Genomic DNA, 24,630 nt, shown 5'->3' with positions numbered 1-24,630 from the left:
AAGGGTCCTACAATGAAACAAAGTAACAGGAAGGTATTTGAAGTAATTTCCATTTGAAGCTGAAAATGCAGAAATATAGTGGTACCTTGAGATATGAGTGCCCCAACATACAAGTTTTTTATGATATGAGCCATCACTAGATCAATTTTTTGCCTTGAGTTACGAACCTGCTTCGGTGACGTCGCAACCACCACTCTGCTCAGATTCCCGAGTCTTGCACGTCGTTCAGTTCACATGTTTAACTCACCGCAGAAGCATTTCTGTAGTGTTGAGTTTTAATTTTGTAGTTTTTTTTGTATGTACAGTTATTTAGCTAATTTTTTTCATATAACTGTGAGTCCAAAGAAGAAGGTGAGTGTAAAGAACAGTGGTGAGAAAAGGAAAAAGTTGATATCCATGGAATTAATGCTTGAGATAATAGACAAACATGAGCAAGTCGTAAGAGTAATAGACTTGGCAACGCAGTACGATCGCACTACTTCTACGATATATACTATTCTGAAGCAGAAGGACTCGATAAAGGCTATAACTCCAGCCAAAGGGCGTTACAATTATTTCAAAGCTATGCAACTCTGTCCATGAAAAGATGGAAAACCTGCTGATTTTTTGGTTGACAGGGAAGCAGCTCGCAGGAGACGCTGTGACAGAGACTATAATTTGCAAGAAGGCACGAGCCATTTACGCAGATTTGCTGCAGCAGACCCCAGATACTTCACAGCACAGGAGGCTTCACAAGAGCATTTCAAAGCCAGTCGTGGGTGATTCGAAAATTTTCGAAAAAGGACTGGCATTTACTCCGTTGTCAGGCATGGTGAGGCAGTGAGCTCTGATTCTAAGGCAGCTGAGGAAATTGTAAAAACCTTTGCTGAATTGATCGAAGCCAAAGGATACATCCCCCAACAAGTTTTCAACTGTGACGAGACAGGGCTCTTCTGGAAGATGCCAAGCAAAACTTACATAATGGCAGAAGAAAAGAAGATGCCAGGTCACAAGCCCATGAAGGATAGGTTGACCCTCTCACTGTGTGCAAATGCGAGTGGCGACTGCAAGATCAAGCCGCTGCTCGTATACCACTCAGAAAACCCCAGAGCCTTCAAGACACAAGGTTTTAAAAGAAAAACTGCAGGTTATGTGGAGGGAAAACCCGAAGGCATGGGTCACCAGGCAGTTTTTTGTGCAGTGGGTCAACTTGGTCTTTGGTCCTGCTGTTAAGCAATGACTTACCCCTGCAAGCCCATCTTGTCCTTGACAATGCTCCTGCCCACCCACCAAACCTTGAGGATGACATCCTCGAGGAGTTCAGCTTTATAAAGGTTCTCTACTTTCCACCCAACACCACCCTATCCTACAGCCCATGGACCAACAGGTGATCTCCAATTTCAAGAAACATTTTACCAAACACATGTTCCGATGCTGCTTTGAGGTTACGGAGAGCACAAACCTCACCCTTCGAGAGTTCTGGAAGGACCACTACAACATTGTCATATGCCTCAAAACTACTGATATGGCCTGGCAGGGTGTTATAAAAAGGACCTCGACCTCTGCATGGAAAAAGCTGTGGCCTGAGGCTGTGGATGAAAGGGACTTTGAAGGATTTAGACCTGAACAGGAAGTGCTGGAGGAGATTGCGTCTCTTGGAAAGTCCACGGGCCTGGAGGTGGATGAGGGAGACATCGAAGACCTTGTCACTGCACATTCCGAGGAACTGACGACGGAGGAGTTGACGGAACTACACACACAGCAACATACGAAGGTTCTGCAAGAGACTGGTACAACCGCAGAGACAGAGGAGGTTATCTCTTCAAGTGAGATAAAGAAAGTTTGGCAATGTGGGAAAAAGTTTCAGACTTTATTGAAAAGAAACACCCTGAAAATGTTGCAACTGGTTGTGCAGTGGCACTATTTAATGACACTTGCCGAACTCATTTCAGAAACATTCTAAACGGGAGGAAGAAACAAAGTTCCTTGGACAGGTTTCTATTAAAACGCCTTGCAGACGAAGATGACGAAAGCATGGCAAAAAACAGTGAAGAAGAAAATTAAGTTAAGCCAAAGTGAAGTGAAAGAAAAAATTAACACCATATGCTAATTGGCACCGCCAACATCTGTTTATTTCTTTAGATTCTCTTTTACATGTATGTACATTATTTAGTTTTATTTTGTTTGTATACAATATTTGTTATACATTATTATAAAAAAATTGGAGTGGTTTTTTTGGGGCTGGTACGAATTAATCTCATTTTAATTAATTTCAATGGGGAAAATTGATTTGAGATATGCACATTTTGACTTGCGAGCTTAGTCATAGAATGAATTAAACTCTTATCACAAGGTACCACTGTACTTGAATTTATAAATGCAAGATGTTTGCTCAGCACGAGCATCAACAAATGGAAAGACACAAACATACAAGAAATGAAGACTTTCATTGGATTGCAGCTGTGAATGGATCTTTTTGGCCATGTTGATTGTTTTCTTCGATATTCAGGGTATTGTAATGGCAGAGTGGGTACCCAGCGGCCAGACGGTTAATCAGCAGCATTAAAGTCTTGACGAAATTGCGTGAATACACGAAAACAGAACTGTGGAGAAATGGTTGGATTTTGCACCAAGACAATGCACCAGTCCCCAATGCTTTGTCTGTGAAGTTTTTTAGCTAATTACAATATCACTGTGCTTGAGCACCCACTCTATTCGCTGTACCTGGCTCCTTGTGACTTCTACCTCTTCCCAAAGATCAAGTCGGTGCTCAAAGGAACCCATTCTGGAGAAGATGTGAAAGCAAAAATGACGGAGATCCTCAACAGCCTTTCAGAAAATGATCTGCGGAATTGCTTTGAACATTGGCAACATCGTATACAGCTGTGTGTCAACTCAGAAGGGAACTATTTTGAAGATCGTAGTTGGTTTTCTCAATTTGTTAAATAAAGAGAATGCAGGCAGTCTCGTTTTTTCTGTGTCAGACCTTTAATACTGAATACCTGAAATACAGCTTTATTCAGTCACCTAAAAACAAAATGTTACCAATCTGCCTGATTTGTCAAAGAGTTTTATCAAATGAATCTATTAAGTACCTTCTAGAATTAGAAGCTGTATCTATGATGTAGCTTATACCCTGCAAAAAAAAAACAGATTTCCTCTCAATTTTGCATACTCAAGTGTATGCAAAAACTTCCAAAACTTCCTCTGACTCAAACAATATCTAAAAACCGAGATACACATTGGCTGAATAAAACATATGCTGATGTTGCATGTTCCAAGAAAACAACATGCCATGAACAAACACACCCTAGCCTGACTGTGATCATTACTGCCTCTCTAGCAAATATGCTTTAAGACTGGTAAATCAAGCCCATCACTGACCTCTACAAAAACAAAGATTGCTACAAGAAACATGCTGTTAGATCCTAAATGAAGGTATCTTGGATAGAAATCATCCATTTAGGGTCTAACATATAAAAATGGCAAACAGAGAAATACCTGCACATCAGTTGTAATTAAAAGTGAAACTTCCTCACTTTATGTAAAAATTTGTATACTTTATTTAAGCACCTGATATTTTTGCTATTGTGATTAATTTAAGCTTTAATTTTGTATGTCTTTAAAAAGAGGGATAATGTGAATTAAATTTAAGCCTTACTAAAGCTATGTAAAATCTATTGTGAGTCATCATAAAGCTGTTAAGTATTAATTCCTGGAAGGCCTAAAGCTACACGTGTACAGAGTAACGCTGGCAGGTATAGCTTACTCGGAAAATCACGAAACCATGTATTCCATGAATCCGAGTATATCAGCATTGTAGAAACAAAGGATAAGCCAAAGGGGGAAATTAGTAAGGTTAGAGTGCAAAAAGGGGGATGAAAAAGAGGGCACTCTATAGGAGTATAAAAAGGGGTTGAGCCTGGAACACAGGGGGACCTTTTCTTGATCTCGGGTTGTATCGTCTTCCTGTTGGGTGGTTCGGAAGTTGGTGACAGTTTCGCATAAAGCAGGGGGGTGAAGTCGGGCAGCAAGTGTTTGTAAAGAAAGGAAGCTGGATTCTATGCAAAGCTGAAGGAAGAAAATTCCAGTCCCAGCAGAATCAAGCAGTCGCTGGAAAGCCTCATCGAGATGTTCATGAAACTCAAAGATTTTAAGTCAGTTTCTGGCAGAAAGAATGAAGATCGCGTAATCCCCACGTTGGCATATAGATAGCCAAAATAGATAAGAAATATCCAGACAAGCACATGGTGCAGAACGATGCGGAGAAAAAGGTCAGTAATGTGCTATTGTTCTAATTTTGTGTGAATGTTCATTAGAAGAAAGAAGATTGTTTACAATTATGAAATTAAGAACTTTATAATAAGGAACTCTGTGGACAGTCACAATTTAGAAAGTTAACCTCATTTGTGAGTAAGAAGAATTGTTTAGGAGAGATTTTTTTGTAAATTGTATGTGATAGAATTAACTTGATGCGATATGAAAGGTAGAATTTAGAGTCTCAGTAACATTAGAATGGTTGATAGGTTGTTCTTACAAGTAATACTGCTAGAAGGAATTTAGCTTAACTTATTATCATTTGATTTATATCCCAATACGTAATTACAGTGTTTAGCATACCTTATAGATTTTATTTAGTTCAAATGTGTTAATCTCTTTTTTTGACTTTATTTATTATTGAACATAATTAAGTGCATGAATTTTGTATTGTGTTTTAGATATTCCAATAAATATGTCTTATTTTCCTGAACCCGAGTTATGCCTGGTTATGATTCCAAATGACCACTTATAAAAATAGAACCAGATTTTGGCGGGAAGGATTTAGTGAATGAATGAATATATATATATATATATATATATATATATATATATATATATATATATATATATATATATATATATATATATATATATATATATATATATATATATAGGTCATGACTGCAATAATCTAGATCTATAGGGCAGTTAAGTAAGATATTGGGTAAGAAAGTTAAGAAACTAGTATCGTCTCCCTGAGTAAGGATCTTTTCTACTATAGGATACTGGCTGGCGCAGCAAAATATAAATTCGCCAGTATCCGAAGAGGAAACAATCCTAGATATAAAAATAAAGATATAAATAAGTATAGAACATCAATATAATAAGTATAAAAGACTTTTTAACAATGCCATCCTAACAGCACTTAGTAATGAATAGAAATAAATTTCTTCCAAACTACAGTCATATAATCGCCCTCTTTTTTTTTTTATATAAAAAAAAATGCAAATACTATTATTATTTTTTTGTATCCATGACTTGTTTGTGGTCATTAATCTTGAAACCCTATTTTCACTTATCTATTTATCACTAAAGATACTATATAACGTGAGTCGAGGTGCATCGTAGTAGCCCTACCAATGACTTACTGCATTTTGGCTAGCAACCAATTGCAGGAAATATTCTTCGCTTTTAATCTCAAAGATATGAAGAAAGGACAATCATATATAGATATTGGACCTGGTCTGAAAAAAGGATACAGCTTGGAAACAGAAAAACACCTTAAAACTTGCCACCTAGAATGTTCAAGGAATTGGACATGAAGAACGGTTATATGAAATTTTATCTAAAAATAAAAGTACAATAGTTGCCAAGAAGAATTTGCAAAGTTCAAAATTTACATCCAATTACCTGCAGTTATACTCAGGTGTAAACAGAAATGAAAGAGCAAGAAGCTACACAATGCTGATGATTCATAATTCCTTTAAAAATAATGTTGAAAACTATACATTTCATAATGAAAGAATCTTAAAAGCTAGATTAAAATATGACCATGAGCATATTACAATTCTAGCTGTATATGCACCAGAGGAAGGTAAGAATGAAGAAAGTGAAAAATTTTACTTTCAACTACAGGAAATATTCCTCAAAATTAATAAGACACATTACATTATTTTAATGGGAGATTTAAATGCCAGTTGGAAACAGGGGCATCAGTGATTGCATGGGTTGAATGGGAGAAGATATTTGCAATAGTAATGGCACAAAATTAATAGACTTTTCAATTTTTAATAAAATGAGAATAATGGACACTTTCTATAAACATAAAAACTGCCATAAGTTCACCTGGTCAGCCTTTGGTTCTCAATCAGTAATTAACTATATGATTGCCAATGATAAACTATCCAAACACTTTTTAGATGTCAGAATTTTCCATGGAAATGCAATAGGAACAGATCATTTCCTTCTAGTGGCAAAAGTCAGATTTCCATCAAACTGGAGAAAAAAAAATTGCCCAAAAAATCAATATACGGTACAGAATAGCTCATTTAAAGTCAGTCTCATAAATGACCCTAGCATTCATTGGCTATACTCAAGAATCCATACAAAAATAGAAGAGCTCCAGGAAAGTATGAACATGAAGAAGAGTGAGAAAATCTATGTAAAATTCTAAGAAGCACTGCTTCAGAGGCTCTAGGGGGAAAAAAAAAGTTAATGGAAGCAAAGAAATGGAGATAACCAAATAGCAGAAATTATAGAATGTAAAAGGAAAGTATAATTTGGTTGACAATTATAAAAATACTTGTCAACCAAATCGCAGGAAGATTACATAGATAAGAGAAAAAGAGCTTTAGCAAAGAAAGCAGTGAGACAAAAACACAGAATCCTGGAACAATTTGATTTCTGAATTAGAAAGAGAACTAGACCCCAACCTAAAGCATATAAAATATTAAATCACTTAGATATAAAAGAAAGCGAGAATTACTATTATTGATACAGAAAATTGAGCAACATATTTGCAAGAGCTATGGACAAAAAAAAATTAATACACAATTAAATAAATTGTAAAATTTACAGGATTTGTAAAAGAATGGAAAAGTTGTGAGGGTGGACCAGATACCTCGGGAAGTGTAGAGAAGTCTGGGCAGCGAGGACACAGACATGTTATGGTATCTGATGAGCAAAATCGCCCAACATAGGAAAAGATATCAGAGGAATGGAGGAAAAGCATTCTCGTCCCCATCTACAAAGGAAATATTCAGGATTGTGGCACCTATAGAGGGATTAAGCTGATGTCATACACGTTGAAGATATGGGAAAGAGTAAATGAAGGAAGGATATGGCTGGAAATGAAAACTGGCAAGGAGCAGTTTGGATTTATGCCAGGAAGAGGGACAACGGATGCGATATTTGCACTAAGACGACTGATGGAGAAATATAGGGAGATGCAGGTCGAGCTGCATATGGTATTTATAGACCTGGAAAAGGTGTACGACAGTGGCTAGGCAGGAGGTATATGAGGAAGAAGGGGTGCCGGAGAAGTACGCAAGGTTGGTGAAGGTGACGTATGAGGTAGCAAAAACCCAGGTCAGGTCTAGTGTTGGCATGACAGAGGGGGATCCCCATTGTAGTCCGGCTCCACCAAGGATCAGCTCTGAGCACCTACCTCTTTGACTTAGTCATGGATGTACTAGTGGAGGACGTTAAGGAGGCGGCGCCATAGGGCATGATGTTTGCTGACGACATTGTTCTTTGCGAATCATCCCGAGAGAAGCTTGAAAGACCCTGGAAGAGTGGAGAAAGGTATTGGAGGAGCGCAGCATGAGAATTAACCGGGTGAAGACAGAATATATGTCAACAGGGGGTGCCGAGGATATGGTCATATGATGCCATGGTGAAAGGTTAACTTCAGGGAAGAAATTCAAGTATCTCAGGTCGGTCGCCGAGAGGAATGGAGACCTGGATGAGGAAATACAGCCCTGAATAACATGCAACTGGATGAACTGGAGGAAGATGAGTGGGGTCCTGTGCAACAAGAGAGTGAATTGTAAAATGAAAGAAAAGCTGTATAAGATGGTGGTGTGGCCGGCGATGCATTATGGCTTCAAAACTTGCTGCAATGGATGGATTGTCCATTAACAGCATTACAACAAGCTCATTCATATGAGTCGTTGCAACAAGAGATATTACCAAAAAACAAAATACCCTCACTAACAAACGAGATTAGCATGCCTGGTCACAAATTAACCAAGGAGAGCATTTCAACCCTACTTTGTGCTAATGCTGATGGTAGTCGGAAGAGCACAAAAGCCTCGCACTTTGAAGAGTGTTATGAACCAGTTGCCTGTCATCTATTCCAGCTCAAGGAATGCCTGGTTTACAAGCGACATTTTTTTTCAACTGGTTTTTCAATCGCTTCATACCCGAAGTGCAAAACTACCAAGAAGAGGTTCTGAAAATCTCTCCTGAAGATGTAAAAGCTGTTTTGCTTCTTGATATCAACCCATCCTAATCCAAACACCACTTCTATAATACAGCCTATAGGCCAGGGAGTCATTGTTGCCTGCAAGAGGTTGTATAAGAAGTTTCTTATAGAGGTTATGGTTGTCTTGGAGAACAAAAATGATCCCAAAGAAGATACACGGACACTTCAAAATTTGCATGCATACAACATCGTTTGCCATCTTTAATTTTGCTGCCACTTGGAAGGAGATAAAGACTACAACAGCACTGGCTAATGGCTGGACCAAGTTACTGAATAGGAATGGACCAGAATAAGATTTCGGAGGTTTTGAAATCTCTGATTTCCGTGAAACTTTGATGCGAGCTGCTGATAATGTCAGCAAGAATGACATTGATGAGGGGCAACCCAGGCTACCAAATTCTCAGCCAGGAAGAGATTGCTGAAGATGTTCTACGGGGCGATCAGAAGGTTGACAATGAGGAAGAAGCAGTTCTAGCTGGTCCGAAACTATCAGTTTTTAGAGAACACATGGACAACAATCTCATTCACAGGCACATCCCTTCAGATCCAGAGGTGATTGCTTATTACGAACATTTTCGGCAATTTCAATCTTTAATTATTAAGAAACAGTATAAACGTGGAAAACAACTGAAACTTTATGCTTTTATCAAGTCCAATCCTTAAAAAAAAAATAGAATTTACATAAAAATGTTCTCATTAAATATATTAATAACGTACCGCCGAAAGTGCTTTATTTTCAATACTATTCCCAAGATTCTCGATTTAATGGACAACCCTTAGCCCCTAATAGTCGGTTAATTGATATTCAAATACAACTGTATTTGAATATCAATGTACACCATTTTGTGGAAGATTTTAATTTGGGCTTAGTTTCAATATATAGTTCCTACGATGCTAAGAAAGCATTAGAATTAGTTTCTGAGAGGCTACAAATTTTTAACTTGGATCTAACAACTGACATAGTTGCAGCAACAAATGATGGTGCTACTTATGAAAACATTTGACAAATTATCACCTATAATTAATCAACTATGCTATTCACACACCATACACTTAGCATTTACTGATGTGTTATATAAAAATTAAGAAATTGCTGAAACCAACGTATATGTTACAAGTGAGGAATCGTAAGATGACTATAGTGAGGCCTTTTTAAATTCTCTTGATCTAGATAGCAACTGTGGATTCCCTATGTTGTCTGACAATTACAATGTCCCAAATTAGAAAACATTTGCAAATTTTTTTAGAATTTTTCCTGTAAAAGATGGCATCCTTCAGAATTATGTAAAACAAGATAGTTTAACGTAATTCTGAAGTTTGATTCTTGACTGCCAACGAGATGGAATAGTTTATAGAGGTCATGACTGAAAGATTTATAACATTAAAAGAATGTGTTGTTTTAGCTTTGAATTATATTGGTGATTCTCATATGTGGAATGAAGCTCAATATCCTAAAATCATGGAGCTTCTTAAAGTGTTGGGACAAGTAATTCTAGCAGCTTAGGCCTTATGACAGTGAGATGCCAATTTATTAACAAATAAAGACATTTGAATTTCTGTTAAATGAAGTAAAAAAATTTAAAGACTGAAATTAGTTCCAAATTATTAAATGCTTTAGAAGTACGTATTCAAGAAAGAAGACAACTTGGATTAGTAACCCTTTCACTATATTGGCAAAATCCACAAAACATTTCAACAAAAAAATCTAGTGTATTTCTACTGGCTATATCTGGAAAAATATCGTCTAGAATATATCCAAATTCTTGTATGGATTCCAATGATGAATATATTAGAAACAGAGAAACTATTAATCACAGCAATGAGCTAAAAGAAGCAATAAAAGAATCGATTCATAGGTTTCTTGAGGAACCCAAAGAAATAATATAAAATCCAAAGAGACTGAAGGCCGAATTTTCAGTATCTGAGGACAAAGAACAAAGAATTTAGATTTATTATTTAATGCTCTAAAAACGATACAAGTTCAGTAGCCAGTGAGAGAGTATTTTCTATTCTAGAATAAGAACAAATTAAGTAATTAATCGTTCAGTGGACATCATGTTTTTTGAAATCATGGAGTCAATTTTTTCCGAAAAAAATACTAAATGAAATAAAACTTTATAATTTATATTTTGTCTAGATTGTTTTTTTTTAATTTGGTTTTGTATGGAGTATATTTTACTTTATTTTTTTCAGTTCCATAAATATATATAAATATTCATAAATCCATAAATATTCAACTGAAAAAGTTTAAAATAAGTATAAATTTTTTTTACTGCTTTAATTATATTTTTTTGTGTAAAAATTTGAAAAAGAGTTTAATATTTTTTTTTTTTTTTTGGAAATAATGGAATTATAAAACCAGGCTTTCCAAATGTCGGGTTTTGTATAAACCCTAGTTTCTAGGGAGGTAGGAAATTTGAGTTGAGGCCAAGCGAGGTCACAGCATCACCCCACTCAACGGATTTCTCTAACTTTCGATCCTTCGCTAGCAAATATAAGGTACTGAATGATTTTCCTTGCTGGTAGGTCTTCTGATTCTAATTTAGGATTTCGTAGATGGACTCTTAGGTCTATGTTGGCAGCAACACAGCACACTTCCAACAATCACGAGCAAAAATAACCTGGACACTAGTAGTCACTCAACAGAAAGCTGGCACTGAGTATATTGAAAAAATTTGAGCTTAAGTGTCCCGGCTTCCTCAATCTGTACTCTTTGTCAGGTGATGTGGAGGGTGCAGACACTGCCTCGGTGGAGGAGAAACTGGATTTGGCGGTCTCCACTCCCTCAGATCACGGAGAGACTCGTGTGCAAGACAACTTCAGAACCGCACAGGGACGACGGAATGGATGAAGATGGTCCCATTTCTGACTCCTCTGCCTTTTCTAAAGAAAGGGTATCACCAATTATTCTCAGAGAAAAACTCAGATGGATGTCTTTAAGATCTACCATATCAAATCGGCAGATTACATATACAGCAGCATAAAAAATGGATGAAAGCATTAAGATCCAGCCTGCCACAGTGAACGATTATCGTATACTTACTAAGGAAATGAATGCTACAGGTATACAATATTTCTCCCTCAGGTCTGAGAAAAATTTCAAGGTAGTGATCCAAGGTGTGGCTGAGGACATCACCTCAGATGAAATAGCAGCAGACCTCTGCTACCAAGATCTGCCACCGGTTAAGGTACCCAGAATGCTTAGAGATCACAAGAGCCCTATGCCACTAGTCCTGGTGGAAATCCAAAATCCACATAAAAACATCTATGACCTAACATCGATCTGTCGGCTCAAAATCACTCCAGAACTCTTAAGAAAAAAGGCATCGACTGGGCAATGCCACAGATGGCAGAAGTAAGTTTGGTCATACCCAGAAGCTGTGCAAGGCAGAGTATAGGTTCTTGAAGTGCGATGAGTGCCACGTCACTAACACTTGTACCAAGCCAAAAACCAAATGTGCAAACTGTAGAGGCCCTTACCCAGCTAATTACAGAGGATGTAGCCATCACCTGAAAAACAAACGGGTTAACTCTCCATCTAGCACAAGACCTCCAGAAGCACAACTCTGTACACCGGATGTAAAGAGCACTATGTCCTTTTTTTTTTTAAATGGAATTGAGTTTTAGGTAGTATATTTTAATGTTTTGTTTCGTGCTCTTTTCAGTTGTACAAAGCACCATCTCCTGCGTGTAATAACAAGCCGATTAGCCAGTTGGAAAGGGCACTATGTGCCATCATGGTATCGAGGTAAAGAGCACTAAGTGGACAAGTAGCCGTTTACTTTGGGTTATTAGTCTTTTTACAGGAACTATGTCCAGATAGTGCTTTTTACCTCTAATGCTGTAGGATGACTCATCACAGACCTGTTGATATCGGTCTAAGAGCCGCATGGTCTGATCGATTCATTTTGTTTGTATTCAGTCTCTTTCTATTAGTTATTGGGTAGATATAGTGAGATAGTGTTCTTATTTTCATCTTGTGTGTACTTGCTTTATAAAAAATGAATTTTGACACATCCGACTCTCGCAGGAAGCAGTTTGTACAACTTACGTTCAAGACAGAAAAAACTACCAGGAAAAAAATAAAGGTAAGTATTAGATCGCACAGTGGTCCTGAACAATCGCGAGGTAGACTTAAAATGACGATGAAAACGGTATGCGTCATGTTTTTTGTTACCACACTTTTTTTAAAATTTCCAGTTTTATTTTGTTATCGATAATTATTGGAAATAAAATGCGATTTCGAGATAAATTCTTTCAATTCTGTTATTCTTTATTTTCTTCGTCATTTATGGTCAACCTAGCAATCGTTCGGACCACTGTGTTCAGTAAAAGCTGAGCATAAAACATATTGAATATGAAATTTTATCTATACTTTTCTTATTACATTTCAGACAAGATAGCAAGAAATGATAATAGTTGTGTTGAAGGTTCGTTGTCTACATTAAAGAAAATTCAACAATTAGCATCTGAATTTGAAAATAGGTATAATGCTGAGAATTATGAAGCTTGCTGTTCAAAAGTTGTTTTAAACTCAGTTCGTGACGAGCAAACATTGATGACAAATAAAATAATGAACAATGATTTGTACTTAAGTGGATGTGAAAGTGATGACACAGATAAAGATGCAAATTATATACCAGAAGAAGAAAGTTCAGACACAGATTGTGAAAATTCAAGAACCAGTTTCAGAAGAAAAGTTGTAAAGAAATCGCAAATTGCAAAGGAAGGTCGAAAACGTGAACAAAAACCAGAAAAATGGACATGTAACAAGCGAAAGGCAAGTCATGCAGCAGGAGAAGAATACATCATCAAAAGGGGCAAGACAATTCCAGCAAGAGCAATGAAGCCTCCGTGTAAATGTAAGTTGAAATGTGTGGAGAAAGTTCCCGAAAACATAAGATTAGACATATTCAAGCAATACTGGGATGGAAAAAAAGATGTAAAAACGACAATTTATTAGTTCTTGTGTTGAAGTGAAAGAAATATGCAGACCAAGGCCAAGAGATGGTGGTAAACAAAACAAAGAATAATAGTTTGATGCACAGGTTTTTTTAAATAAAGAAACAGTAAAAGTTTGCAAAACAATGTTCTTAAATACTCTATGCATTTCGAATAAAGTTGTTCTTAATGCACTTTCACACATCTAAATTTTTGAACCTCCAGGAAAGGGAATACTGCTGTTTATGACTGTCATAAAAATTATCAAAGTAATGTCATTTTACCCATTCTAAAACTTGCAAGAAAGGAACATATGAAAGAGCAGATTTTAAAAGAAATAGAACAACCATCAAGTACATCAATAGATGTACTTGATGGTTGTTCCATCATTATTTATAAATACTTATTTGTAATATCCATTTATTTACAAATGCAGCCAACACGCCTTGATGCCTACCACTGACATTACTGACAACAGAACAAAGGATTAGCAGGAATGTACATAAAAGCACACACAATGACAACACGAGAAATACAAATGCAAACATAAATGGGAGACATAAGAACTAGAAGAGGATGAAATTATATAGGCAATTTAAATGTTGATGTCATAATAGCTTAAATTAAGAACACTTACATGAAATCGTCATGTTAAACTAAATATACAGTCTATATCCCTAAGAATTCATGATGATATCAAGAATAGAGCAGTGTGCTTTCCCCCACACGTACTCTGCTTCTGCAACCGTGCCTTTTCTACAGATATTTTCATGGGCATTGCTCCCTCTGAGTTGGTCACTACCATTCCTCCACTTTCTTCTAATCATGTAAGGAATAGAGCTGCCATTAGCCAACATCCATATGCTGTGCAACACCAAACTTATCATCTTCTTACGTTTCATCCAACCCTATTCTTTGGAACAATCTCTTTTTCCCTGAGTAGGGTTACCATACATCAGCAACATCAGCATTTATGCAGACATGTCTGCATTTTGATAATGAAAATATCTGTCCGCATACATTTTCGAAAAAACCCCGTTTTGTTTGCATTTCTGATTTTTTCCCCAGGCGTTTCTCCTGTGTTGGTAACATTGCTGAAACAAGAATGTAGGAGGTTGGTTATATTATAGAACAATTGAATCAATAATCGAATCGCGTTTTTAGATATCCACACTTGTTTTTTTTTCAACTTTTCGCTCTTTCTCGCTGGCCTCAAGTTAATGGCGTTACTGTGTGCTTAGTGCTATGATAGTGGTGATGTTTGAAGTGGAAATCAAGATGCATCCTTAGTTTTGTTCGTTCTTAATTAGTATTAATGACCTTACCAAGTAAGTAAGATATTAAATTATATTAGATTTAAAATATATACCATGTTTTAGGTTATGACATAACCGTTATGTAGGGCTACCTAAACATTACGATATAATTTTGGCTCATGTCCACGTTTTCGGCTTGGATGCGAACCATAGGAGGCTGAATGTATTGTATGCATCCTAGTACATACGTTTCTGTCACACAGCATGGGATAAGAGACTTCGAACTACATGCAAAAACAGAAATCAAGCCAAATTCAGAATTGGAAGACAGTGTAAGTGCTGCTGAAGGGGCCCTTGCATATCATACTGTTGTAATTTGTTTCAACAATCCAGGAGCACAATCCATGGAATTGTGCTCCTGGATTGTTGAAACAAATTTTCAGCAATTCAAAAATTGGAGCCAAAGTGTCGAGTGGTTGCACAAAAACACAAGCCATTGTAAATTTTGGTCTTGCTCCCCATTCGATAGAAACTATAATCAAACCCATGGCAGATATTCCCTAGGTGTTTCAATAAATGCTAGTAACTATGGTAATGCAAAATTATTTCCTATCCTTATTCAATATTTTGACTACAAGAATGGAGGCTTACAGATTGAAGTAGTGAATGTTGAGAGCAAACCAAACAAAACTGTAGAAACTATTTCAATTTATGTTAGTGAAACACTAAACAATTTGGGATTTCAAAATAAATGTGTTGCTTTTGGGGGTGATAATTGCAATACCATGTTTGGGGGTATTGCAAGAGGTCAAGGCAATAATGTATTTGCCAACTTGAAGAGGATGGATAACCAATCATTGGTCGGAGTGGGATGCCCTCCACACATCCTTAATAACTGCATCCAACATGGTTGACCTGCTTGACATTGACCAACAAACTTTAATAGATAAATATATAATTACTTTTCAATATACAGTGTCCGTGTGGAGTCTCTCAAGGAGTTCTGCGAGTTTGTGGATATAGAATAGCAGCAACTTTTAAATCACAGTAAAAAAAAAATGGCTATCCTTGTACCCTGCTGTTCAAAGACTAATTCAAATGTATCCAGCTCTTAAATCATTCTTTTTTATCTCAAAATAGACCACCAGCTGTAATAAAGAACTTTTTTGAAGACCCTTTCAGTGAAATCTATGGCATTTGCAGTCTCTAATTGGTGTGTTCTATTCACATATTAGCAGGCTAGAGAAAGAAGACAATTCCCTTATTGATGTAATGGAAATACTATCTTCATTACATGATCTTCTTCAGGAAAGGAAAAAATTAACATTTTGTACCATTGAAAGCAAAGGACATGTTGAAGAAAATGGAAAGTGATGGCTTCAAATCTGGGGTAAAAACATTTTGGTTTAATGTGGAAACACTATGTAAGGCGTTTAGACTATTTGAACATGTGGATGCAACAGTTTAATGAATTTTCCTGTTTTAAGTGGCTAGGTCTTAAAGAACTCTCCTGGGAAAGTGTAAAAGAATGTATACACGTCTTGATGAAGCAAGGTGTGCAAGTTGATGACAGCAAATGTTTTAACCAATTTTCCAACTTGAAGAGATTTGTTGCTTCATATGATGGAAAAGAAGTGTTAAGTCAGAAAAAATGGTGCAACTACATTGAATTCTGCAAGAGTGAAGAACAGTACAATGAAATTGTAAAGATAGCTCAGTTTCTGAGCTATCTTTACATATGTATTTATTTTTGTGTTAGATGTTTGTGTCCGGAACGAGTTGGTCAGGCGATGGGAGTGTCAGCATTTTAGAATATGTCAATCACTTTTATCTGCCCCTGAGAGGCAGATAAAAGATGGAAAAGGAAGATGAAATAATGAGATGAACAACAGTTATTAAATTGATTATTTAAAACAGCAAAAAAAACATGCAAATACAGAGAGAATCTAAGTTTTGCATATTCTGAAGAAAATCGAGGTAAGTAAAACAGGTAGTTTGATTCAAGAATGGTAAGAAAAAGACCCAGACGACCAAGAGCTGGATGAATCATCAGCAGTCTAAGATCAAAATGCAAGTACTGAACTTGGAATATTTCATCATTACTGGATTATCATTGGCAGATGGGAAGTCAGTAAAAGTGAAACCTTATTGTGTTACACTGTCAATAGTATCCTGTACAATCCCTTAAGAGTACTTATCAAGAAATTATGACAACCACAGAGCTTCCATATTGCAGCTGGAAGAACAGTGGGACAAGCATCCTTTGAAAACCCAAATTTCATTCTTGCCATGATGAGAGATATCTTTATGTGGACTTTATTAATTGAAGGTGAGTTAACTCTGGCTTTTCATCCTGCATACATGCAAATTGGTCAGAGAACACATGCAATTAACAAGCAAAAATATTACTGGGTGGTAGATGGTATAGTGCAAAGATGGATTGTGCAGTGTAGATCATGGTTTGTGTGGTTATGGTGTCCTCCTAAAAAGAGCAGTTAGAAGCTGGCACATAATAAATCTTAAAAGTTGTTAAATATGATGTCAAAATAAAGGATATTATGCACATTTCTCTAATATTATCCTCTTAATCTACTGCATTTCTTTATTCTTGCTCAAATTAAATAACTGCTATAACAAATTTAAAGTGTATGTATATTCAAAAATAAAAAGATGAAAGCTATGAAAATTAGGAGAGAAATGTTAGCTGATTTCTCAAAAATGAACCTTTAAAAGAGATATGAAGTGAAAAATTAAAATATGAAACTATACCACAGAAGAGCTACATAAATAAATTTATATGGAATAAGGAACAGGCCAAATGAATACCCACTTAACTAAATGTAGATAAGCCTGTGTTTAATGATACAATGAAAAATATAAGGGAGTTCCCCTAGGTTGGGGAACTATAAAAAAAAAAATCACCGAAGACATGAAAAGAATCGTGGAATTGAATGTACTCTAAGAAGAAAAACTCCAAAAGAAAAGATATCGCTTCTCGAAAAAGAAGAATGAGGAAGGAAATTGTTTTCTAGGTTCTAAGATTGGAGACCAATATGAGTTTTTGGAATAATATTAAACATGAATATATTAGAAAGGAACTTGACAATGTTAGCATTCAAAAAAGTACTGAATGCAAATATAGGTATGGCAAATTAAAGAATGGGAGAGAAAAGATTTGTTATGGTATTCCGTATTATTTTGAATTGTGATCAATGGTGAGATATCATATTTGATTACTATTTTTGATCAATTGGTAATTGTGATCATCATTGGATAATTTTATTTCTGTGAACTTTTATTCAGCCAGTCCTCCATACAGGACTCCAGTTGGACTCAGAAGAGAAACAGGAAGAATTTCAGGTAGTAAACAGAAAAAAGAGAAGGAAGGATTAATATCACTGAACCCGCTACACCAATGGCCGCATCTGTCAACACAAGCACAGAGCATATTCCCCCAGTAATCCTCAGAACTAAAGAGAAATGGCAAGACTTAACCCACATAAATTTTATCAATGCCAAAAATACAGCGGAGGGTGTATGCATACAATCGGAATCCGTGACTACTGAACTCTGACAAAGCTATTTGATGACCTATCCATTCCTTATCACACTTTTGCCCTAAAGAGTGATGAAAACCTGAAAGTAGTGATAAGAGGAGTTTTTGAAACAATAACAACCAAGGAAGTAACAGCAGACCCGACAAGACATGGCTCTGAACCCATTAAAATATCAAAGCTGCACAGGGCAGACATCGTCTGATGCTGCTAGTACTGGTGGAGATAAGTAAAGAAAAACATGAAATATATAATCTAAAAACAGTATGCGACCTAATAATATGGAACCACTACGGAGGAAGGCATCATCCGGTCAATGCCACTGATGCCAAAAATATGCTTGCATACAAAGCTGCTGCCTCAAATGCAAAGATAAACACCCCATGGCCTCTTGCATGAAACTACATAACTCCAGCAAAGTGTGCCAACTGTGGCAGACCCCACCCAGCTAATTACAAAGGCTGTACACAAAATCCAAGTAACCAAAAGACAGCAAAAAAGCTCCGGGAATAGATCCCTCCCCTAACTGCACCAAACAGGAACCCTCCCACCAACCTACATGAATAAATCTTAAGCAGAAGCAACTACAAAACCAGGTCCTGATGGACAACATCCCCCATATAACCGCAACAAGTCTGCTATGATAACAGCCACTCTGGAAGAAATACTGATGGAATTTAGAAAAACAAATCCTACCCAAGACTCAGATTTCTGAAAAACTGAAACTGAAACTAAAAAACTATCAACTCTTCAGATATGATAAAACTCATTAGAGGTGGAGGTATGGCCATATTTATTAGAAGATACCTTAGCTTCAACGAAACCAAAATCACTTCAACCACAAACTTGCAGATCACCGGCCTACAAATTCATTAAGCCAATACAAGCAGCTTCAAAATCTATTCAGTATATAACTCTCCAAGCAAAGAGATTTTCACTGCTGATCTCTCACAACTACTGGATACCAAAGAAGCAGTAAGAATGGCTGAAGACAAACTCCACAACATATGACATGGAATAGCAGAATCACCAAACAAACAGAAAAATTCTACACAATTTTACCACCAAGAGAAAAATATTGCAGTTACAGGATCACTAGAACCTATACATTATGGAACGACTGGATGACCAGATGTTCTGGATATAGTCATTCTCAAAAATATACCTTTCCAATATCAGATAACAGCTATCAATGATCTTAGCTCGGAACTTCATCGAGAAGTCAACATTCCAGATATCCTTACTTTTCTTTAGCAGGCAGCCTTCTCACATACTTCTCACAAGCAGTTACCCATACAAATCAACTAATAAGATATGCAAAACTAAAAAGATATGCCATATGAAACAAATGCACAAAAGCAATACTACTGAGCCAGATGTAGTTAATAACCTCACTGTCTATTAAGGGCAAGCAAGATCTATATGATAAAAGGAGTGAAAACCAAGGGTATGATCTCCAACAAATCAACTTAGTTGGGCCACATTTTTTTATTAAGATAAAAACACAATAAAGAAATAAAACCCAGCAAGTTTTGCAAGTCGTTTGTCTTGCATCTTCACGGGTAAAAGGTAACTTAAAGTTTAAAACACAAAAAAAGATAAATTATTCAAAAATAGTATTTTGAATTTACATATTAAACATTTGAATTTCTTCAACCGTCTTATATTCTTAATCCGATGCAGAGATAACGAAATCTTACCCAATTTCATCCAAATCAAGCATGCATTCCAAACAAATAAAGTCATCAGAATTTACTGAAGAATGGAACTAGCGATTCTGAGAGAAAGAATTTCAGCTACTAGATCAGAATTAGCACAAATAAGCTGAAATACATTTTCTCTACACAATGAGTTAGCCACATCGACCTGTGGAACAACATAGACATCATTTCACATATAACAAAGCTGCAGCAATTTCTGATCGGAAGAAGCACACTTTAATCAAAAAATTTAACTTACTTCTTCACGAAAAAAGCAAAAACAAAGAAAACACCTAGATTATTCCAAAGTAGTTATTAACCTTTCTTCAAGAGTCCTATCAAGATCCGAAAAAAATCTACTCCTGAAAGGTTTCAACTTTGCCTTAACGCCACGTTTCCTACCAAAAATTGACATTACAGCTCAAATAAAAAAAGGAATAAGAAATTTATCTGGTGATACATCAGATCTTATCTACATATAGAGCACAGCATTACTATTGCAAAGCAAATTACCTCAAAGGAATCTTCCTTACATGGAATACACATCCCTCAAAGAACTAAAATCGGACAAAAATATCGTTATAATCAAAGCAGATAAAGGGAATGCAACAGTAGTTTTGAACTCTGAAGATTATAACAATAAAATGAAAACTCTTCTTGAAGATTCTAATACCTATAGACCTTTAGACAGAGATCCCACATGGCGTGCTCGCAATAAAACCAATGATCTAATTAAAAAGATGCCTAATTGGACTGAAGAACTTAAAAGAACTCCACAATCAAAACACCCATTAGTTCAAAGAATTTATGGTGTACCAAAAATACATAAGATAAGTATTCCCTTAAGACTGATAGTGGATGGAAGAGACTCTCCAACCTCTAATTTAGCAAAACATCTCACCAACATGATTTTACCTCACACAGGAAAAACATCTTTCATCAAGAACAGTACACATTTTATTGAGAAGGTAAAAGATATTTACACTGGACCTTCAGACATCTTAGCAAGTTTGGATGTTATCAGCCTATTTACAAATGTTCCGAGAAACGAAACTGTGAATCTCCTGGAAGACCTTTTTCCTCCGGACATCATAGATCTTTATAAACATTGTATAAATAATACTTTTTTTCAAGTATCAAGACAAACGAAGAAGGATTGGCTATGGGCTCTTCCCTCTCTCCGGCTTTAGCTAACCTATTTATGGAAAATTTTGAAAATAATGCTTTAATCAATTATCATAAAAAACCAAAAATTTGGCTATGCTTTGTAGATGATATTTTCATGATATGGCCAGGAACAACAGATGAACTCACTGCTTTCAAAGATTATCTGAATAATTTACATAAGAATATAAAATTTACTTTAGAACAAGAACTTAGAAAACTTCCTTTTCTTGACATCCTATTAGAAGTCAATGAAAAAGATAAACTTTCTTTCTCAATATATAGAAAACCCACCAACACAGGAAGATTTCTTAATGCGGCCTCACACCACCACCCTTCACAAAAAATAGGTCTTATAAAGACCCTGAGGGACAGAGCTTATATTTCCAGCACAGAAAAACAGAGAAATGAAGAATTAGAATATTTAACACACATTCTCAAAAAAATGGTTATGAACCCAAGACTATCAAAAAAATCCTCCATACCTCTCCTACAATCATCTCACAGAAACAAGATTTCAAAAACACTATCACGCTTCCATATATCAAGAATGTTACAGACAAGATGGCTAAATTACTAAACAAACATAACATCAAAGTAGCCTTTCTGCCACTGGAAAAAATTTCAAGATTTCTATACCCCACCCCCCTCGAAACCTCCATATCATCCTTTAAAAAAACCAGGTGTTTATAAAATTTATTGTTCTTGTGACATCTGCTACATAGGACATACAGGAAGATCTGGGGAAATACGCATGAACGAACACCAAAAAGATGTGCAGAACAGAAGAGAACACAAATCAGGTCTAGCTTTCCATACCACTTCCACCGGCCACAATGTACTCTGGCAGAAAATAAACATGTCTTACATAGGAAAAAACTGTTACATAAGGAAATTTAAAGCTGCAAACATGCTTAGAATTCCAACACGATGCAATAGAAACCAAGGCTTAATTCTACACCAAGTTTGGTCAGCTTTGATAAAAAAATATACCTTAGTCAGACCTCAGACATTATGAACGTGAACAACAGGACGTGGTATCATCCAGCATTGTTTAAACTTAGCACTGCTTTGAATCTGCATTCTGATTTTTTTAATTTTTTGAACAGTCAGATGGCTACAACTGTATAGTATGAACTATTTTTGAATAATTTCTCTTTTTTGTGTTTTAAACTTTAAGTTACCTTTTATCCCTGAAGATGCAAGTCAAACGACTTACTTACAGAAACCTCCACTTACAATTAAAATCAACTTAGTTAATAGATTTGAAAAACCTAGTGTTTATTGCCATGGAAAAAGTCACAGGGAAGATCAAGTTGTAGTTAATATTGTCTTTGAAGACCAAAACATAAGTTCTGACAATATGTGGGTATGGAAGAAAATTATTCATAGGAAGCTAATAATAATGTCATTTAAGTTGTGCTGTCATAATATCCTATACACCTCGAGGATCCACACCAAGAAATAGTGCAGTACATATCAATACATGACTAGGACCCACAAATGAAATACATACCAAGTAATAAGAACTTCATGGCTGATCTCACTTTTGTGGGTATATTTCTGGGCAAATATAAGGGGAAGAGACAGAATCACTGAACGTAATAATGATATAAGACTGATGGATGCAGAGATTTAAACATGAGATGTTACTAAATGTAGAGACTGCCCTATAATTCTTTTGACTGGAACATTATCCATATATTCTAAAATATACTTCTTGTTAACTAACAAATGTGGGTCTACACTGAATTTAAGACTGGTGATATAGATTACACTTTAAAAACTACAACATAACGGGCATTCAGTGACAACACGTTACATTACTAAATTTAAAAACTTACTGTTTTTTTATGTTAATACTAATTCTTGTCAAAATAAACTTCTATGTCATATTTATATACACATACATATATACTTGTTATATAAAATATTCATTAATAAGAAATAAAAAATATACTGTATATTGTTTCCATAGAAACAAATATAACATATTATATATTTAATCCAATTAATAGGGAGCCTCACGTATGACCCGTCCATAAATAGGTTGTGGAGGACGATAATTTTCAATAAGAAAGCCTTCAGATTCATGAATGAGACTACTTTCTCCTTCAGCATAACAGTAAATTTTTTTAAATTTGTCAAGCTGAAAAGAAAAAAATGTTAGGGTACTAAATCTTATCTGCTAATTTTTTTCTAAAATATTAATTATTATTTTTTTTATAAAGTTTATTTTTTTCTATTTTAGGTGAATTTGCAAAATGTGTGAACATATCTATTAGATAAATTGTATGGATGAACAAAATTAATTCAATACTGGCTAAACAGATTTTACTGAAATTCAGTATTTGGGATACTTGCAAAATTTTGGAAAAATATTTTAAAACAGAATGAAATTAAGTTTGATATTCATGATATATACTAAAATGTCACCTTTGGCTATCCTAGCTGTACTAGTCAAAGTTGTCTATATACTCATGAACAGGATCACCATGGCCAAGCAGATCCAAGTCTTATGAAAAGCAACAAACCATGAAACACTGGCTCAGTCATGAAAATTATACTGTTGTCTCCAAACTCAACATGCACCATTATAAAATCATTACCTAAAGTTATCAAGGTCAAAGCTTCAAAAATAGTTGTGCCAACCCCTAAATGTGAACTCTGATGGTGGATGACAGACTGCAAGGGTTGGATAAATCATTGGAAACAGTGAAATGGGACCTCAAGAAATAAAACATTCAGAGTTGATAAGAACTAAAGACAGCTTCTGTAGGTCAGATAGTACCAAAGATACCTCTTGGATGAAAGCATATATGCAAAATACTTGGTCACGTTTGCCACGTGTTTTAGATGAGAGTTTGAAACTCATCTAAGACGCAAATGACCTTTTATAAGGGCTTTTCAACCAAAGGCAAGTTTGGTAGGCTCATTTGTGGTAGGTTTTATATTAAAAAGTTAAAAAAAATAAACCTTTTTAATATGAAGAGCGCAATATAAAATTTGAAAATTACGGGGGCTCATGACACAGGCATTTTTTCTCTCATTTCAGGCTTAGAAATTCTATGATTAGTTGTTTTAAAAAAAAAAATGAGATTTCAAATTTTAACATTATTTTATTTCACTTGCTTTTACAACATTTTTGTCATATATGAATGAATATAAAATACCATAAAAAAATAAAATAATGAATACAAAAAATATAAATTCATATAAATAAAGCAGTTTACAATAATTTCTCTGACAGCGCACTAAAATTCACTGCAGGCGCTGCATTGCCAACTCCTGACCTAGACAATTGTTTAGATGTCCAAGGCAAATAGCCTTCCAATATTCAACAAACTATCCAGACAATTCCTCCTCTGATCTTTAGTCAAGAATTAAAAAATAAAAAACTACTCAACAGTCTTGATGAAAGAACACTTTTTTTTTGTTCACCAATCTTGGCTGCTTTTTCTTCAGGTCTTCTTTTAAACAGTCCAATAATGACAAATAATAGACTCCTGTTATTGTCTTACACTTTTCCAAATAGGGTATCATGATAATTCCTTGGGAATCCCAAAAAAGAGTAGCCATCACCTTCCCATGTGATAAAAATGTCTTCACATTTTTCGGTGCTCTTTCACCAGGCATTGTCCACTGTTTTGACTGCTGCTTGGACTCGGGGTGTGTAGTGGTGGATCCCATCTTCGTCTACAGTCACAAATCATCATCATCATCATGCATATCAAGCATTTAGGCCTAGTATGGCCTGTTCTGGCCTTAGAAGTCATCGTTGAATTGTTTAA

The 24,630-nt window shown here is 35.6% G+C and overlaps 1 protein-coding gene across 2 annotated transcripts in view; it reads right to left on the bottom strand.

Annotated features, from left to right (window-relative positions):
- LOC150096991 (carbonic anhydrase 13-like) overlaps nt 1–24,630 on the bottom strand; it is a 235,112-nt gene that overhangs the window by 28,987 nt on the left and 181,495 nt on the right. The window contains exons 7-8 of one of the 2 annotated variants that reach the window (XM_090407993.1): nt 22,868–22,988; nt 10,149–11,107 (exon numbers count right to left, since the gene is read on the bottom strand). The exons of the other annotated variant lie outside the window; for it this stretch is intronic. Of the exons in view, the coding sequence (XP_090264119.1) occupies nt 11,010–11,107; nt 22,868–22,988 (219 nt within the window). The 3' untranslated portion in view covers nt 10,149–11,009. Of the gene's footprint in view, nt 1–10,148; nt 11,108–22,867; nt 22,989–24,630 lie in introns of those variants that run through there. 2 annotated transcript variants of the gene reach the window in all.

Source organism: Typopeltis vanoorti, chromosome 18, assembly GCF_054136105.1.
Source record: "Typopeltis vanoorti isolate ZY-2024b chromosome 18, IOZ_Tvanoo_1.0, whole genome shotgun sequence".
In the NCBI taxonomy this organism is placed as follows: Eukaryota; Metazoa; Arthropoda; class Arachnida; order Uropygi; family Thelyphonidae; genus Typopeltis; species Typopeltis vanoorti.
This window is presented reverse-complemented; position numbering and strand designations above follow the sequence as displayed.